Source organism: Papio anubis, chromosome 9, assembly GCF_008728515.1.
Source record: "Papio anubis isolate 15944 chromosome 9, Panubis1.0, whole genome shotgun sequence".
In the NCBI taxonomy this organism is placed as follows: domain Eukaryota; kingdom Metazoa; phylum Chordata; class Mammalia; order Primates; family Cercopithecidae; genus Papio; species Papio anubis.
This window is the reverse complement of record NC_044984.1, coordinates 105,565,812-105,585,383: the sequence shown is the minus strand read 5'-3', so window position 1 is coordinate 105,585,383 and position 19,572 is coordinate 105,565,812. Positions and strand designations below refer to the sequence as shown.

General features: G+C 48.9%; 1 protein-coding gene and 1 pseudogene across 6 annotated transcripts in view; both read right to left on the bottom strand.

The window, feature by feature from the left end:
• CUX2 (cut like homeobox 2) overlaps positions 1 to 19,572 on the bottom strand; it is a 319,501-nt gene that overhangs the window by 67,723 nt on the left and 232,206 nt on the right. For all 5 annotated transcript variants that reach the window (XM_031650754.1, XM_031650756.1, XM_031650753.1 and 2 more), the window contains exon 4: positions 18,913 to 18,991. In XM_031650754.1, coding sequence (XP_031506614.1) covers positions 18,913 to 18,991 — 79 coding nt within the window. The remainder of the gene's footprint in view (positions 1 to 18,912; positions 18,992 to 19,572) is intronic.
• On the bottom strand, positions 15,128 to 15,613 carry LOC116268932 (annotated as a pseudogene). Its single transcript, XR_004176201.1, has one exon. The product of XR_004176201.1 is annotated as a peptidyl-prolyl cis-trans isomerase NIMA-interacting 4 pseudogene (transcript).

The following is a 19,572-nucleotide window of genomic DNA, read 5'->3' as shown; positions in this document are numbered from 1 at the left end:
AAGCTCCGCCTCCCAGGTTCACGCCCTTCTCCTTCCTCAGCCTCCTGAGTAGCTGGGACTATAGGAGCCCGCCACCTCACCCAGCTGTTTTTGTATTTTTAGTAAAGATGGGGTTTCACTGTGTTAGCTAGGATGGTCTTGATCTCCTGACCTCGTGATCCACCTGCCTTGGCTTCCCAAAGTGCTGGGATTACAGACATGAGCCACTGCGCCCGGCCTGTGGTATGTTTTTAATGGTAGCTGGAGCTGACCAGTACACCTTGCTCTGAAACTCCCCACCAGCCTGGCCAAGATTTTCTCAGAGCTGTGCTGCAGTCCAAGGTTCATCCTGTCCAATCCTCCCTCCTCCTTCCCTCCTTTCTCAGGCATCAGACTAGCATCCTACCTCCTCCCTCTCCCTCTCCTCTTTCCTAATAAATGGGCCTTCCCCTAGTAAATCCCTTGAATATCTAAAGCTGTCTTGGCATCTGCCTCCCGGAGGACCCAAATCACTTGCTTCTCAGAGCCTCAGTTTCCCCATCTGTAAAACCAGGACAAACACAGACCCTCCCCCTAGGAGTCTGTGGATATGAAATCCGTGACTGGTGCTGGTGCATTCTGCAGTGATGAGTCTGAAGCTGGCAGAGCTCCCCAGGGCACCTGAGTCCTTGTGCCTGCTTTACTCAGCCCGAGTTTATTGAACGACTGTGGGAGGCATGATGGTGAGCGAGACAGATGAGACCCCTGTCTTTGTGCAGCCGACATCCCAGTGGGGAGACAGGTGCTGCACCTTTGCAAGGGTGCTCAGTGGTACCATAAAGAATGTTTCCATCAACACCGACCCTGGGGGGGATCTCAACTCACCTTGGGGAGGAGATTGGGAAAGATCTCAGTGACATGGAACTAGGGGTGCTGCTGTGGAGCAGGGAAGATCTGTGGGAGAGAGGTCTAGGTAGGAGGCACCGCTTGTGCAAAAGGCTGGTGGCTGGAAGGAATCTGTGCAAAGCTCAGTGGCATCTGAGGATATGACACCAGGTCCCAGTGGCTAGAGTGGAGTTGGGGGAGATGAGGGGGACAGGTGGGCAGGTAGATCCCAAAGCCCCTCTGTTGATAATGTAGATGAGGGTGGGATTTATCCTAAGGGCAGTGGGAGGACACATTCTAATTTGCCTTTTTCAAAGGCTCATCTGGCTGCTTTGTGAAAAGTGGGGTGCAGAGGGCACCAGACAGGTGGCTACTGCAATAGTCCTGGCAGCCATGATGATGGCTCTGGTCACAGTGGTGGCATAAGTGGGAGCAGTGCTCAGATTCACGAGTTACACAGGAAACGTTGGTGGGACCTGGTGCACTGAGCTGAACAGTGTTTCCCCAAGTTCATGTGAATTTGGAACATCAGAATGTAACCCTATTTGGAAACAGGGTCTTTGCAGATGTCATCAAGTCAAGATGAGATCATATTGGAGTAGGTTGGGTCCTAATGCAATGATTGGAGTCCTTAGGAGAAGAGGAGAGGATGCACAGAGCCACACAGGGAAGGAGGCCACGTGAAGATGGATGCTGAGGTGGAAATGACACATCTAGAAGCCTAGGAGTGCCAAGGATTGCCGGCAGCCCCAGAAGCTGGGAGAGAGGCATGTGACACCACCACAGAGTCTCCAGAAGGAATTAACTCTGCCGACACCTTGATGTGGGGCTTCTGGATTCTGCAGCTGAAAGAAAACATTTGTTGCTTTAAACCGCCCAGTTTGTGGTAACGGGGCACAGCAGCCAGAGGAATCTGTTCCGCTGTGTTTTGGAGACTTGAGGTCCGAAATCCAGGTGTCAGTAGTCAGAGAGCCATGCTCTCCCCAAGGCTCTAGGGAAGACCTGGGCCTTTCCCCCAGCTTCTGGTGTTGCTGGCAATCTGGCTTTCCCTGACTTGCAGCTGCACGACTTCGATCTCTGCCCTCGTTGTCACATGACCTTCTGTCTCTCTCTCCCCGATTCTTATTCATTTATTTATTTGAGACAGAGTTTCGCTCTGTCACCCAGGCTGGAGTGCAGTGGCGGGATCTTGGTTCACTGCAACCTCCGTCTCCCGGGTTTAAGCAATTCTCCTGCCTCAGGTTCCCAAGTAGCTGAGATTACAGGCAAAAGCCACGATGCCCAGCTATTTTGTATTTTATTTTTAGTAGAAATGGAGTTTCACCATGTTGGTCAGGCTGGTCTTGAACTGCTGACTTCAAGTGATCCATCCACCTCAGCTTCCCAAAGTGCTGGGATTACAGGCATGAGCCACTGTGCCCGGTCCTTGTTTGTTTGTTTATTTACTTTATTTTATTTTATTTATTTATCTTTGAGACGGAGTCTCACTCTTTCGCCAGGCTGGAGTGCAATGGCGTAATCTTGGCTCACTGCAACCTCCACTTCCCGGGTTCAAGCAATCCTCCTGCCTCAGCCTCCTGAGTAGCTGGGACTAAAGGCACGTACCACCATACTCCGCTAATTTTTGTATCTTTAGTAGAGACAGGGTGTCACCATGTTGGCCAGGATGGTCTCGATCTCTTGGCCTTGTGATCTGCCGCCCTTGGCCTTCCAAAGTGCTGGGATTACAGGTGTGAGCCACCACACCCAGCTTCTTGTTTATTTTTGAGATGGGGTCTTGCTCTGTTGCCCAAACTAGAGGGCAGTGACATGATCACAGCTCACTGTGGTGCCAAACTCCTGGGTTCCAGCAATCCTTCCATCTTGGCCTCCCAAAGTGCTGGGATTATAGGTGTGAGCCACCATGCCTGGCCTCTCCTCTTCTTATGAGGATGTCAATCATACTGGATTACAGGTCACTCTAATGACCTCATCTTACCTTGATTATATCCTGCAAAGTCGCTTTTTCCAAATGAGGCCACATTTAGAGGTATTGGTGGTTAGGACTTCAACATATCTTTCTGGGGGACACAATTCAAACCATAACATTTGGCAATGGACTCGATACAAACTGTGAGACAGGGAGGACTGAGGAACTGCCAAGGCTCCAAGTATCATAGGAAGGAAGTCCTCACTCAAGTCTAACCTACTTCTCTCCTGCTGTATCCATTTAATCTGCCGTTCAGGGAGACAAGCCCATGCCATAAGGGGACCTGGTAGGTCCTAGGCACTGGTCCTCCTGCCTCCTCATTCTCTCTGACTCCTGAGGAACTGGGCTGTGGGTTCAGTTGGCTGCTCTGGAAAGTACACAGCTGCAATGATCGTTTACTTCCCTGGGTATTTTCCACTCCTTGTTTCCTCCCCCAACGCACAGTGCTGTGTTCCCAGATTTTACGTTGTACAGGGAACTCATTTCTTCCCACCTTCCCTATCTGGCAGGAATCCGTGGAGCCCTGAGCTACCTTGCTGGGAGTTGGGGTAGGGAGGAAAAAATTACAAACATCCAGACAATTGCAGGATTCTGCCAACTTCTGTGGAGTAGAATGCTCTGCCGGGCGGCTTGGCAAACCTGAGGGCCTCCCGTTTACTTTGTCCAGTGGTATTCAATGCATCAGCTAAATGTCATTGGCTCCTCTTACAAACACAAATTGAAAGAGAGAGAAATGACAAAAAATCTTTAAAATGTTTGGAAAACGTTTCTCAGAGAACCTGACAGCCATGGAACACCAAAGGAATCTGGTTTTTCATTCCCGTGTCTTCCCTTCCTCCCCTGGGTCCAGCTCTGGCTCTTCACATAGTAGGTGCTCAATTAACGTGGTTGTTTGAAAAGTGTGATAAATGATGACATTATTAGAGCTCTGGGTGAGAGGGTAGGGTGCCACAGAGTTTTAGAGTTTTACATGGGGGCATCTCTGTGGCAGGCAGGAATAATGGCTCTTCAAAGACATCTTGACCCTCAGAACCTGTGAGTGCTTTTTGTTGTTCTTTTTAGAGACAGGGTCTTGCTCTGCTGCCCAGGCCAGAGTGCAGTGGCACAATCACGGCTCACTGCAGCCTCGACCTCCTGGGCTCAAGTAACCAATCCTCCTGTCTCAGCCTCTGGAGTAGCTGGGGCCACAGGCACGTGCCACCATGCCCAGATAGTTTTTTAATTTTTATAGAGATGGGTCTAACTATGTTGCCCAGGTTGGTCTCAAACTCCTGGGCTCAGGTGATCCTCCTGCCTCAGCCTCCAAAAGTGCTGGGATTATGAGTGTGAGCCACCATGCCCCACCTGTGTGTTTTGTTACATGGAACAGGGACTGAAGGTTGCAGATGGAAAGGGATTACAGTCAGAGATTGACTGAAGAGGCTGCCCGGCTGTCTTTGAAGATGGAAGAAGGGGCCATGAGCCAAGGAACATAGGCGGCCCCAGCCCCAGAAGGTGGAAAAGACAAGGAAATGACTTCTCCCCTGCAGCCTCCTGCCTCCAGAAACAACACAGCCCTGCGAATGCTTTGATTTGTGCCCAGTGAGACCCATCTTGGACTTCTGTTCTGCAGAATGGTGAGATCATAAATGTGTGTTGTTTTAAGCCTCTAAGCTCATGGTATTTGTTACAGCCGTGACAGGTGACTAAGAGTCCCTAATGCAGTCGTCATTTATCCACCAGTCCACTACGTGTTGACAGCATTTCTTCAGTTGCCAAATATTTCCCGAGTGCCTGCTGTGTGTCAGGGAAGGCTCTGGGCCGTGGAGGTCCAGATGGAAGTGAGAGAAAATTCCTGCCCTCCTGGGGCTGATATTCTAGAGGGAATGATGGACAAAGGATGGGTGAGGCAACTGGAGTGAGACAGGCTCAGAAGCAAAATGAAGCAGGGCTGGGGGAGAGGGTGGGCTGGGTGGCGCTAACTAGGCAGCCTGGTCAGGGGAGTGGTGTCTCCTCGGAGCCCTAATGAGGCAGCTAGCAGGGGGGTTGCGGGGGAGTATTCTAGACACAGGAAACACCAGGAGAAACAGCTTTCATTAGATAAAGAAACGGCAGCTGACCGTCCTACCAACCTCCCCTGGGGTTACCGTCCCAGAAATACAACTTTGCTCCGTCTTCATAAGAACCAATCCATTTCACAGATGGCGACTGGCCCAGGGGACGCCCAGTGCCAATTTCCTCTCCCCTCCCTGCGCAGGCTGGGAGGGCGAGGCGCTGTGGCTGAGGGTGGCAGCTGGGTTCAGAGTGGGCTGTGGCCCTCCAAACGTGAGTGTTTGAGCTTCATCTCTCAAACTCCAGCAACCATCCGTCCTGGGGCAGATGGGCCCCACATCCACAAGGTTGGGTAGGGCAGGGGACAGATGAGACCCCCACCCAATTTCTTCAGCCAAGAGCTCAGAGGAAGTGGAATTTCTTGACCCCACCTCCAACAAGTGCCAGCACGTTGCATATTTCTATATCTCACTTAAATTATGGAAACAACTGGCCGGGCGCGGTGGCTCACGCCTGTAATCCCAGCACTTTGGGAGGCCGAGACGTGCAGATCACGAGGTCTAGGAGTTTGAGACCAGTCTAGCCAATATGGTGACACCCTGTCTCTACCAAAAATACAAAAATTAGCCAGGCATGGTGGCTTGCGCCTGTAGTCCCAGCTACTCGGGAGGCTGAGGCAGAAGAATCGCTCGAACCCAGGAGGCAGAGGTTGTAGTGAGCCGAGATGGTGCCACTGCACTCCAGCCTGGGCGGCAGAGAGAGACTCTGTCTCGGGGAAAAAAAAAAAAAAAAAAAAAGGGAAACAACTATGTGAGCTATCACTATCAGCCCCCTTTTCCAGATGAGAACACTGAGGCCCAGCCAAGGGAATCCACTTGCTCAAGGTCACCAGGCAAGAAAAAGTCAGAGATGGATTTGAACCCAGGCCTTTCCACCAAGCCAATGCGACCCAAATGCCAGACACTAGTGTACTCCCTTTACAATGTCTGCCATGTCCATTTGCCCCTGAAAGATGACTCACTTGACATCTGCCCTATGTGACTCACTTTTTATTTATTTTTGTTTTGAGACAGGGTTTCACACTGTCATCCAGGCTGGAGTGCAGTAGTGTGATCCTGGCGGCTCACTGCAGCCTCAACTCCTTGGGCTCATGTGATCCTCCCACCTCAGCCTCCCCAGTAGCTAGGACTACAGGCACATGTCACCATACCCAGCTAGTTTTAAAATTTTTTGTAGAGACGGAGTCTTGTTATGTTGCCCAGGCTGGTCTCGATCTCCTGAACTCAAGCGATCCTCCCACCTCAGCCTCCCAAAGTGCTTTGATTATAGGCATGAGCTACTGTGCCTGGCTGACTCACTTTTTAAAAATACATATATTTTAAAGGAATGTTTTGTCTCACTTTCATAAATAGAAAATCGGGATCTTGTATCATAAGTAGAAGGTGCTTCAACCATAAAAATAAAGGCAAGGAAAAAAAAAAAACAACAGAAAATGGATGTTACTGAATCTGAATTTTCATTAGACCTTGTGGCCTGCCCAAGACCTTGAGCCTGGGCTGCCTCTCCTGAGGTTCAAAGGGGAGAGCTGCAGGTGGTGTGGAGGTGTTGAAGATGCTCCAGCACCTGGCTGAGACTTTACTCAGAAGGGAGCAGAAAGATGGCACCCGCATGGCCTGCAATGTGTTCAAAGTTTCAGTCTTGGGTCCGGTCACACCCAGGCTGTCTCTAATATCATGTGGACTCTGCACCTGGGGAAATACTAGGTGCCGCCAAGCCCCGACCTCTAAAATCATGCCCCCACTCCAGCGTCTGGCAAGCCTGGTATCCCAGTGTCAGGAGAAGTGACAGGGCATCCGTGCAGCTCCTCGCCTGGAGCCAGCGACGCAGGTTTCTGTTAGGCTCAGCACTTCTCCCGGAAGCCTTCCAGCCGACACATGCGGCTGCCCAGAGCTGCCAGCACCACGCAGGGGTGTGAGCAGGACTTTATTTCCCCACTCACTCCCGCAACACGCAGATAGTCAACAGACAGACCAGGGCGGTGGCCATGACGATCAAACAGCCTTAGACCCAACCTGGATGTGCAGACCCCAAATCTAAAGTGTTTAAATACAACAGACCCTTCTGATGCGCTGATGACTGGCAGACTTGGATCCACTATGAGCCATCAGAGGTGGCAGGTCCTGATGGGCATGCAGGGATGGGGGACACTGTGGGGAAGTGTACCCCCCTTTGTCCTACACACACCAACCTGCTCTGGGGCGCAAACTGCTTAGTAAAATGACTAATTCATTTGGTTACATGGAATCCAAACCCATAGAGAACACAGTCAAAGGACTGATACTATCTGAAGACCACACCAGACTTTCTAAAGGCACTGGTGGGTACAACACAGCCTATTCCATCTTTCACCACTAGCTGATGCTGTTGGTGTTTTTTTTTTTTTTTTTTTTTTTTTAAATCATGGAGGGGGTTGGGGAATCTAGGAAAAGCTGTCTCTATCCTCCCACTATGTCCATCTGAAGGAAAGTGGCATTTGGAGCTTTTTTAGGAAACACGGAGCCGGAAAGGCTGTCCGAGAGGCTGTTTAGAAACACATTTATGCAGAAGTATGCGTGCACCCCTCCAAAATATCTTCGAGACAGAAGCCTTCTCCCATCTGGGCCTGGGCTCCGGGCGCCTGCGGGGGTGGGAGGCTCAGGCTATTGATGGTGGCAGCAAGACTAACTTTGATCCTTTAATCTAAACTTTTCAATAGCAGATGGGGTGCCAAGTCCTTATATGCAGCTGTGAGCCATGTGTCTACCCACTCCTTTCTTGGGGCAGTTGGTGGTGGGGCCGGCGGGGGCTTTCTCCTGGCTTGGGCAGGGACAGAGGGCTGGGAATGAGGGTCTTCTTTGTCAGCACTGGGTGCTGATGGTAATAATTAATACCACCACCACCAATAGCAACAGTCACTGTTTACTGAGCATTTACTATGTGCCAGACACCCAGCTAAGGACTTTACACTCCTCACCTTCCTCAGCCCTCCCAGTGGCACTGGGAGGTGAGTTTGCTTTCCAAAGGAGGAAACAGCTGCTCAGAGAGGTTGGTTGAGCCAGTTACTCAAGGCCACCCAGCCAGGGAATAGCACAGCCAGGACTCAAACCCACAGGTCTTACAATACAAATAAAGTTCTTGGCCAGGAGTGGTAGCTCACGCCTGTAATCTCAGCACTTTGGGAGGCCGAGGCGGGTAGATCATCTGAGGTCAGCAGTTCAAGACCAGCCTGGCCCACGGTGAAATCCCGGCTCTACTAAAAACAAACAAACAAACAAACCCTAACAAAAAAAAACCCCAAAACAACAACAACAACAAAATCAAGTACTTATATACTGAGCTGTGCAGAAAGTTCCAGGGGGGCAGGGGTAGTGTCTGTTTTGCTCAGCATCGTGCCCCCATTGTTGACAGAGTGCCTGGCAAACAGTAGGCACTCAATATTTACTGAATAAATTGCATGGGGCAATGACTGCTGGGCACCATGTTTAGTGTTCTCTGTTGCTCACTGAACCCATCCAAAGGCCCCTATAATGAGGGGAGGTCATTATCCACATTTTACATTGGGGAAACTGAGGCTCGGAGAAGTCAAGTGTGATGTGGGAAGCAAAATGGCAGCACAGGATTGGCCTGGTTCTGCAGGGAGGTCCTTCAACCTGGAGTCTTGCTCCTTCTTCCTCCACCCACCAGGTTGGGAGTGTATGACTGTCTCCCCCGAATGAAAGTTCCACTTGTTCTTCCTCGAGCAACACATCTGCATTTCAGCCAAGGCCTCATCCTTCCAGTCTGGAACTTTTCAATCTACTGGCAGCAAAGACCCTTTAACTGTTTTTCACTCTTTTTAGAGCTCAAATCTCCAGTGGTTTTGTCCAAGCTCCTTGGATTATTAAATTCATCCTGCAACTGGGGTAGTGGGTAGGAACTGGGTCAGGGGGCAGGTCTAGATTCAGGCTCCATCACTTCTCTGCTGTGTGACCTTGGGCAAGTGGCTTGAATTCTCTGAGCCCGTACTTCTTCAGCTTCCCAGTGAGGAAGGATGATGGAGCCTACCTCCCAGGGTATGTGTGTGTGTGGAATCAGTGAAATTATATCTGTAAGGGCTGAACACACTGCCTGACACACAGAAAATACCCCAGAAATGATCTCCACTTGGTGGTACTTCAACCTTTAAAACCAGGTCCAAAGGCCTCCCTCTCTGAGGCCTCCCCCAGCCGTCCTTCCTTGAAGCCTGTTCTCTGTTGTGTATTCTGGTTGTCTGCCTTTGGGTCATGTTGTCCCTGCTGAACCCGAGAGTCCCCAAGGGCAGGCCTGGACTTGAGCTTGAGTTCCCACAGGGCTAGGCACATAGCAAGCACTCAGAGCATGAGCTAATGAAACGCCACGGCTCAAATGCCTGTCCTCCCTTCCGAAAGGGACTGGCCTTTACTGAACACCTCCCAGGCAGCAGCACCCAGCTGGATGCTTTCATTCAGTCCACTTTTCAACCCCGAGCTGCTGGGAGGAGCAAAGTGTAGCCAGGGGGTCATGGGGAAAGGGCGCTCCTGGAAGAGGAAACGACGTGGGCAGAGGTGTGGCAGGAAATGGTGGGACACTGCCTTCTAAAGTTAACTGTCACCTGGGTGCGGTGGCTCACGTCTGCAATCTCACCACTTTGGGAGGCTGAGGCAGGTGGATCACCTGAGGTTGGGAGTTCGAGACCAGCCTGACCAACGTGGTGAAACCTTGTCTCTACTAAAAATACAAAATTAGCTGGGTGTAGTGGCATGTGCCTGTAATCCCAGCTACTCAGGAAGCTGAGGCACGAGAATTGCTTGAACCCTGGAGGCAGAGGTTGCAGTGAGCTGAGATTGCGCCACTGCACTCCAGCCTGGGTGACAGAATGAGACTACATCTCAGAAATAATAATAATAATAATAATAATAATAATAATAATAAATAAAGTTAACTGTCATCTTCAGGAAAATCTGCATTGTTAAGCTTTTCCTTTTTTAACGGGTGAAATACTGTTTTATGTTAACCTTCAATGTTCCACTGACCATTATGGGACTAACTGAGCAGAAGCGTGGGCATGGAGGAGGGAGAGGAGGAGGGAACGAGGGAAGGCTAGCACAGACAACAATTTCTAATCGTAGAAAATCTCTATTTCCTGTAGTTGTGCAGGTGGCTGATCCACTAGATGGCACTGAAATGAGTTATTTGGGACAAAAACAAAGCTAGATGCTTCATCTCCCCTGCTACTTCTATCAGTATCTATTATATTTCAACTGGTTCAAATGTAAATGTTTAAAAATTAAGATCACAAAAGTCCAAAAAAAACCCCTCATACCCTTGAGGTGAGAAAGATTTTTAAAACAGGACCTTATATTCAGAATCTACAAAGCAAAGGTTTGCTAAGATTTCTTGCTTTCTGCAAGTATTTTTTTGAATGCCTGCTACATACGATAGACAAGAGACTATACACTAAGTTGAGAAACAAAAGGTAAACCAGGGGAGAAGATACGAAACATGTATACCTGGACAAAGGTTAATATCCCTCATATACAAAGAGTGTCCACAAATCAATAAGAAAATAATCTACTCTCTGGTAGAAAAAATCTACTATCTGGGCTAAGGAGATATAAACCAGAGATTTCTAAAAGTATAAATATGAATGTTTTATAACATATGCGAATATATTTAGTCAACTAGTAAATAAAGGACTGCAATATAAAATCAGCAAGGAGAAAAACATTCTTATTCTGATCACTGATTCTGGGGTTTGTGGTCAATACAAGGCTACAATCTACTTTTCCTTCCCAAGTTTTCTTCTTGGTACAGCACAGTACCAATAGGGCATGCATTCCCAAGCCCCCTAACTGTCCAGTATTGGAGAGGGGTTAGGTAAATTACAATACAGCTATACAAGAGATTGTTAGGTTTGTACAATGAATCAAAGTTACTTGGGATCTATAATCACACAGGGAAATATGAGTGCTTCATGTCAGATAAAGGAAACAATTAAAAACGGTACATGCAGAATCAGCAACTGTTTTGAAAAAGTACACAGGGAAAAATCACGGAAAAGAAAAACAACAAAATGCTTTTCTAGCTGGTCGTTTTCCCTCTTTCTGTTTCTCTCTATTTTCTGAAGTTGACAGCATGCATATGCTACTTTTATAATCGAGGAGACAAATTTAAAAACTTTAAACGTTGTAGAGCATTTTCCTATTCTAAAGGCTCAGGAACCCTGTTGCCTGCACCACTGTTTACCCAATGTCTCTGACAACAGACCGAACCTCGCAGAATCAATAGCAGACGCTTGTCACTCCTGTAACTGTTATACCCTGATGTCAATGGGCTGCTGATTACTCAACCCTGCGGAATGCTTTCATGTACAGCGTAGCGAATCCTCACGTCCACCCCTGAGTAGGTTCTATTACTATCCCTCTTCTAAAGACACAGAAACCAGAGCTCAGAGAGGTTGAAGCCCTGGCCAAGGTCACACAGCACAAAACACCAAGCTGAGAGTTCCACCCAGGTGTGTCAGCCTCTATAGCCCGAGTGCTGAGCACCTTCCTGACCAGCCTCGCCCCCCAAGAGAAGGAGCAGGGTGAGAAATGTCTGCCAGGAACTGCCAATCTGCATCAGATTTGTAAAAACCAAAGCACAGAAGAAAACAACATTTTGGGGGCACTCACCTGTCTCTTATCTCCTCAGCAGTGTTCATCTGCCTGCCCTCTCATTTCCTCGTTCCTTGTTTTTTTTTTTTTTTCCTTTTAACTAATCACTCAGTTAACAAGTTAGCCTTCTGAAGCTTGGGTCCGTACCTAGCGGCTCTACGAGTGTGATAAAGGAATCAGCCATCACCAATACAGAAGTCAGAGAGGTTTAAATCACATCATCACCCACAACAATGACATTAATTATGCTTTTAACACGTTTTACTGCTTTTTTTTTTCTCACTTCACGCCACATCTGTGTGAACAATATCCAAAAGATTTACGGTTTTCTTTCGTAATTACAGACATCCAGGCTGCACACTTATCAAAATACTTGCTGAGCCATCAGGCTCTGTCGTATTCTCTGCCAAAGATCTGTGTTGGCAGCAGTCACTCAAAACAAAAATGTTGAATCAGGACTTGTGTGGCTTCGGGTGGCGGGGAGGAGTATTTCGACAAATAATTTGCCTGTCAAGAAATATAAAAACAGGAGCGTGCGCGTCCCGGAGAATTTTCCAGGAGTGTTATTTTTACGGAGGGGGTTGGAGCTGGGGGGCCGGCAGGGAGCGGGGAAGCTGGAAGCGCCCAACACACATTTGACATTTGGTTCTTGTGTCTGAGGATAAAATTTAATGAGAACAAAAATATGTCTTCCTAATTCCCCTAAGAAATCATTAAAACATTTTGTTATTCTTAAATGTCTCAAAAATGAATTAGAGGCCCTAAAGGGGCTGTTCGTATGGTACGTCTCCATCAGTTAAGGCTCCTCGTTCTCTAACTCGGTGACAGCTGGGGACAGCTCTCCCGCCCCTGCATTTCTGGGGAGGAGAGTTGGGAAACCAGACTCGTGGAGTCAGCGCCGGGCTTGGAATGACCTCCCTGCTCCCGGGCTTTGGGGAGAGAGGAGAGAGGGCACATAGACCTTCCAGAAGGTTCCATAGCAATCTTGGGACCTTGAGTGGCCCCTGGCCTATGACTGTTTTAACAGTCTTCTCTCCAGAAAGATGAGGGTCCCGTAAGAACACCCCCCAAATGAGGGCTCGTTTCCAAGTGGGTGGCCGTAAGACCCTTCTGTTTCCCTTTGTCTTCCTGCCTGTCCGTACCCCCAAGCACTAGACATGCTGGTGTCCCCCTGTGACTGTGATGACAGGCTATGTGACCGATGATTTGGTCACTTCTGCCACTCAAAGGTAAGCTTCTGAGGGCTGGGCCCATGTCTGTGTTTGTGGGATCACAGCTGTGCCTAGTGACCCCACAGTGTCCAGCAAGTGCCGGGCACACAGTAGGCACCCAATAAATGCTATCTGAGTAAACAAACACAAGATGAGCATGGAAGGGGGGGGTCTCATTGATGAAGTATCTCTTTGCTCCAGTAACCTTTCCTTCCGTTTTTGCTGCTGAGTCTTATTTCTAATATTCAACAATTATTAGGTGCCTACTGTGTACCAGGTTCTGAGTATACAAATTTACTATGATTCAGTCCGATGTCTGGTGCATCTCACATCTGCTAGGAAAGCTGGACACATACATGATAAGGAGAGTAGTTAACACTTAGTAAGCACTTGCTATGTACTGTGAACCTTGTTGCCTCCAAATAACAGCATGAGGCAGGTTCTAATATTATTCTCAATTTATAGAAGAGGAGACTGCAGCTCAGGAAGGTGAGTTAATTCCTCTACAGTCACGCAGTGAGTAAGTGACACAAACAGGATTTGAATCCGTGTCTTTGAGCCTGAAAGCACACGACTATCTATCTCAGTGCTGCCCCCTCGTGTTACAATTGAGGTACTACGGGGTCCCGTGGGAGAGCGCTGCCTGGGGACCCAGGGAGGCATCTCTGGTCTGTACAGGGTCATCCTCCAGTGTCATTCATCGTTGACACGGTGGGACCCAAAGGATCGAAAAGGGTGGGAAATAAGAGGGTGTCTTTTTATAGATCTCACTGATGAGAGTGGAGACATTTTAAGCAAAAAGGTGGCAAGGAATGGTGCCACTGGGCCTCTTAGCCATGAGTATGGTATGGCCGGCAATGAGCGTGATAATGACCCCAGCTGCAGACACATGGGCTCTCTTGGCCTCGTGCCATAGCGCCATGTCCTCGCAGGGACCACAGCCTGCAGCTGTGCCATCAGCTCTTGCCATTCCTTCCACTCTCATCACTGGGAAAACCCACGTGGCCGGACTGTTCCCGTGAGCGCGGGATGGGGTGGAGCATGGGACCAGGCAGCAGGCGCGTGTGTACTGGCTGAGCATCCACCCCAGAAGGATACCTCTGTGTCCTAACGCCTGGAACCTGTGAATGTGACTTTATTCAAAGTGTCTTTGAGCTGGGCATGGTGGCTGCACCTGCAGACCCAGCCACTCGGGAGGCTGAGGTGGGAGGATCACTTGAGCTCAGGAGGTCGAGGCTGCAGTGAGCCAAGATTGCACCACTGTACTCCAACCTGGGAAACAGAGCGAGACCCTGTCTCTTAAAAAAAAAAAAAAAAAAGAACCAAAGTGTCTTTGCAGATGTAATTAAGGATCTTGAGATGAAATCAATCTGGATTATCCAGGTGGCCCCTAAATCTAATGACAAGTGTCATTACAAGAGAAAGGAGGTTGGGCACAGTGGCTCACACCTGTAATCCCAGCTACTTGGGAGGCAGAGGCGGGAGGATCACTTGAGGCCAGGAGTTTGAGACCAGTCTGGGTAACATGGTGAGACTTTGGGACTACAAAAAATAAATTTAAAAAATTAGCTGGACTTGGGAGGCTGAGGCAGGAAGATTGTTTGAGTTCAGAAGTCTGAGGTTGCAGTGAGCTATGATCACGCCACTGCACTCCAGCCTGGGCCACAGAGCAAAGACCTCATATATATTTTTTTAAAAGGAGAGAGAGAGAAAGGAGAGGGAGACTGAGACCAAGATACAGAGGAGAGATTGGAGTGATGTAGCCAGAAGCCAAGGGACACCTGGAGCCACCAGAAGCTGGAAGAAGCCAGGAAGTATCCTCCTGAGCTTTCAGAGAAAGTATAGCCCTGTTGACACCTTGATCTTGGGCCTGTGGCCTTCAGAACAGGGACGGAATGAATCTCTGTTGTTTTAAGGCATCTATGGTAATTTATTACAACAGCCGTAGGAAACTAACTCAGCCTTCCACATGCAGCCACATGGAGCACAGTCTGAAAAAATTTGTAATACATGATGAGACCCGAGTCACGTCTCTCCCTGCCTGTGAGACCTTGGGCATTGGGCTCAACCTCTCTGTGCCACAGAGAAGCGAGCTGCTTGGACCTGCTCCCACGGGGCGTGTGAAATACAGAGCACAGAACAAAGGCAACTTCTACATCAGGCCTGTGCTTCTCAAACTTTCCCGTTTTCCAAGATCACCAGGGGAGCAGAAGCTAATTCCGTGGGCCAGGGATGAGGTCTGACACTCTGTATTTCTTTCTTTCTTTCCTTCCTTCCTTCCTTCCTTCCTTCCTTCCTTCCTTCCTTCCTTCCTTCCTTCCTTCCTTCCCTCCCTCCCTCCCTCCCTCCCTCCTTCCCTCCCTCCCTCTCTTTCTTTTTTTTTTTTTTTTCAGTCTTTCATATGATTTTATTTTCTTCCTTCAACCATAATAATATGATATCCAAATTTCGTCTTAACCGGTGGGTCTGTAAACACAGACTTATCCATCCCACTTACAGGCAAGGCAAATGCTGCTTCTTGAAATGGTCCCACCATGGACCCTCTGGTCATCCAACCCAAGTCGCCCCCTTGCCTGGCTTTATCTTCACTATACTGTGAGGCCACTTCATTGAGTCTCATCCCAGACTTTAACTTTTCCATGGCTTCCATGATTTTGCCATGTTTTTCACATAGAATGTGTCTGACCTTTACTGCATTGCCACCACCTTTGGGACCTTGAGCCTTCTTGTCAGCACTGTCACTCCCAGAGGCTGCTCCCCCTTTCCCCGCTTTTCCAGAACCAGTTTTTCCTTTGGGCGGCATCTTGGAAGCTTGTTGTTGAACCTCTTTTTCTTTTTGACAGAGTCTTGCTCTGTCACCCAGGCTGGAGTGCAGTGGCACAATCTCAGCTCACTGCAACCTCTACCTCCTGGGTTCGAGCAATTCTCCCACCATAGCTTCCCAAGTAGCTGGGACCACAGGCGCCCGCCACCATGCCCGGATACTTTCTGTATTTTTTGTAGAGACAGGGTTTCTCCATGTTGCCTAGGCTGGTCTCAAACCCCTGGCTTCAAGTGATCCCCCCATCTTGGCCTCCCAAAGTACTGGCATTACGGGCGTGAGCCATCGCACCCGGCTGAGACTCTGCATTTCTAACCAGCTTGCAGGTGAGGCTGGTGTTTCTGGTCCACAGACCACACTGGGTAGCAACAGGCCAGAAGACCTCCCTCTTCATCCAGCCCACACACTGTTGGAGGGCAGGCTGCGTCAGCATTACTGGACTAGTGCCCCAGGGCTGCAGCAAAAAAGCACCACCAGTGGCGGCTGAAAACAACAGACACTTATTGTCTTGCAGTTCTGGGGACCAGAACTCCAAAATCAAGACGCTGGCAGGGCTGTACTCCTTCTGAAGGTTCTGGGGGAGGATCCTTCTTGTCTCTTCCAGTTGCTCGCGGTTGCTGGCAATCTTTGGTGCTCCTTGCCTTGTAGCTACATCACTCACACCCCTGCCTCTGTTTTCACACGGCTTTCCTCAGTGGCTATCTCTATGCCCTCGCCTCTACTTTTTTCTTTCTTTCTTTTTTTTTTTTTTTCGAGACAGGGTCTTGCTCTGTCACCCAGGCTAGAGTGCAGTGGTGTGATCTCATTGCAACCTCTGCCTCCTGGGTTCAAGTGATTCTCCTGCCTCAGCCTCTTGAGTAGCTGGGAATACAGGCTTGCATGCTACTATGCCTGGCTAATTTTTGTATTTTTAGTAGAGATGGGATTTCCCCATGTTGGCCAGGCTTGTCTTGAACTTCTGACCTCAAGTGATCCTTCTGCCTCTGTCTCCCAAAGTGCTGGGATTACAGGCTTGAGCCACTGTGCCTAGTTTCATACTTCTTATGACACCAGTCATTGGATTCAGGGCTCTCCCTAAAGCCAGGATGATCTCATCTGGAGATCCTTAGCTAATTACATCTGCAAAGACTTATTTTCAAATAAGGTCATATTTTGAAGTTCCACGTAGACATAAATTTTGGAGGCCACACTATCCGACCCACGACAGTTGCCCCAGACAGAGGAACAGAGGACTTTCCCGTCCCAAACACAAAGATCCCAGAAATGACCTTGACATCCAGTCTAAATGACTCTGTGTTCTCTGTGGCTTGGGTTCTGCAGTCGGACAGCTGAGGGTGGGATGTCATTTTCCTCTTCACAGGCCCCCAGCCTCAAACACCTCCAGTAGTGCTGATTCCTGCCACTGTGTGGAAGGATGGGGAAAGGACCGGGGGAGGTCTGGGTGGGGAGAGTTACCACAGCAAGGCCTCCTCCGGGTTCTGCCATTGGTAAGCAGATCGTTTCAACTCTTTGGGCTCCTGTTTCTGGGTCAGTAAATGAGAAGGTAGCAGGGGATGGGCCATTTAAAATAAGAGGAAGTTTTGGCCGGGCACGGTGGCTCATACCTGTAATCCCAGCACTTTGGGAGGCTGAGGTGGGTGGATCACTTGAGGCCAGGAGTTTGAGACCAGGCTGGCCAATATAGGGCAACCCTGTCTCTACTAAAAATACAGAAAGTTAGCCGGGAATGGTGGTGGGTGCCTGTAATCCCAGCTACTCGGGAGGCTGAGGCAGGAGAATTGCTTGAACCCAGGAGGCGGAGGTTGCAGTGAGCTGAGATCACGCCACTGTACTCCAGCCTGGGCGACAGAGCAAGACCCTGTCTCGAAAATAAAATAAAATAAATAAAATAGGGGAAGCTTTTATGGATGTCTGGCATATGTATAGATCCTCTGTGTACAACCAAATGTTTTCAAACTGTAACCCAAACCAGGACCGAGAAACCACAGTCCCAGCACCCAGAGGCCCCTCCCAGGAACTCTTGCCCCCTTCAAGTGTTTGAAACCACTATCTTGATTTCCAACAGTACAGGTTGACTTTTTTTTTTTTTCAATTAAGGTGAAATTGATACAACAGAAAATTTATCATTTTAATGTGAACAATTCAATGGCATTTAGTACATTCTCGATGTTCTACAACCACTTGTTCACTTAGTTCCAGAATATTTTTATCCCCCAAAAAGAAACTCATACTGATTAAGCAGTCACTCTCCAATCTCCCTCCCCAGCCCAGGCAACCACCAATCGACTCTGTCTCTATCTATGGCTTTCCTGTTCTGGATGTTTCATGTAAATGGAATCCTACACTACATGGCCTTGGTTTCTGGCTTCCTTCACTCAGCACTGTGTTTTCGAGGTTCATCTTCATTGAAGCACATATCACAGCTCCATTCCTTTTTTATTTGAGACAGAGGACAGAATCTTGCTGTCATCCAGGCTGGAGTGCAGGCACGTTCTCAGCTCACTGCAATCTCCACCTTCTGGGTTCAAGCAATTCTCCTGTCTCAGCCTCCCGAGTAGCTGGGATTACAGGTGCCCACTACCACACCTGGCTAATTTTTGTATTTTTAGTAGCGATGGGATTTCTACTAAAACTGCTGAGTTGGCCAGGCTGGTCTCAAACTCCTGACCTCAGGTGATCGGCCCACCTTGGCCTCCTAAAGTGCTGAGATTACAAGTGTGATCCCCTGCACCCAGCCCTTCATTCCTTTTCATGGCTGAGTAATAGTCCCTTGTAAGTCTAGGCCACATTTTGTTTATGCATCCATCTGTTGATGACCATATGGACTGCTTCCCCCTTTTGGCCACTGAGTAACATTAATTGTCTGTTTTTAGATTTTCTGTAGGTGGAATCCTACAGGATGTGCTCTTCTGGGGCTGGCTTTTACTTAACAACAGATTTTTGGGGTTGGCTGTGCCATTCTGGGGGAGGCACTGGAGGTCTTGCCTCTATTGCCACCTGCAGGCAGAGAGCACTGGGAGCCCTCAGTCTTCTGTGCTAATGGGATGGGGGCTCTAGTGGGTAAGATTCCAGCTCCCCAAGGAGGTCCAGGTGGGATATCTCACCAGGATACCCCTAAAGCGGGCTCCTGGCTGATGTGACAACATGATGAGGGAAGATCGGGGGAGCTCTGTGGGGACATGTCACACCAAACTGGCCGCAGCCCCCCTGCCCTGTACGGAGTGCCTGGCCTCACCCAGGAACCCAGGTGTGTCCCCACATCCCACTTCAAAGTCCCTGTGTCGCAGTCCTAATGGCTATTTATTGTCGTTAACTATCCAATTATGGAGCCCAAGCGTTTCTTACCTGGTGCTTCAATTAATTGCTTGTAAACACTCAGAAAAGCAGCCTCCGCCTCCTGACTTCTCTTACTAAGGGCCACCACCTTTGGAGACAACAAGAGAAAGAGTCACGTGTAACCATGGCATCTTTGTCTGTAAGCAAATGTCATCATTTTTTTTTCCCCCACAAGAAAACACCTGCAGGTTTTTTTTGTTTTGTTTTGTTTTGTTTTGTTTTGTTTGAGACAGAGTCTCGCTGTGTCGCCCGGGCTGGAGCATCATAGAGTGATCTTAACTCATTGAACCTCAGCCTCCTGGGTTCAAGTAATTCTTCTACCTCAGCCTCCTGAGTAGCTGGGATTACAGGTGCCCACCACCATGCCCAGCTAAATTTTTTGTACTTTTGGTAGAGACAGGGTTTGACCACATTGGCCAGGGTGGTCTCAAACTCCTGACCTCAGGTTATCTGCCCACCTTTGCCTCCCAAAATTCTGGGATTACAGGCATGAGCCACCATGGCTGGCCATGCATTTTTTTTCTTGTTTGTTTAAGAGATGGGGTCTTGCTATGTTGCCCAGGCTGGTCTCGACCTCCTGCGATCCCCCTGCCTCAGCCTCCCAAAGTGCCAGGATTACAGACCACCACTGCACCTGGCCTTGGTCATTTTCTACCTGTGCAAACATGG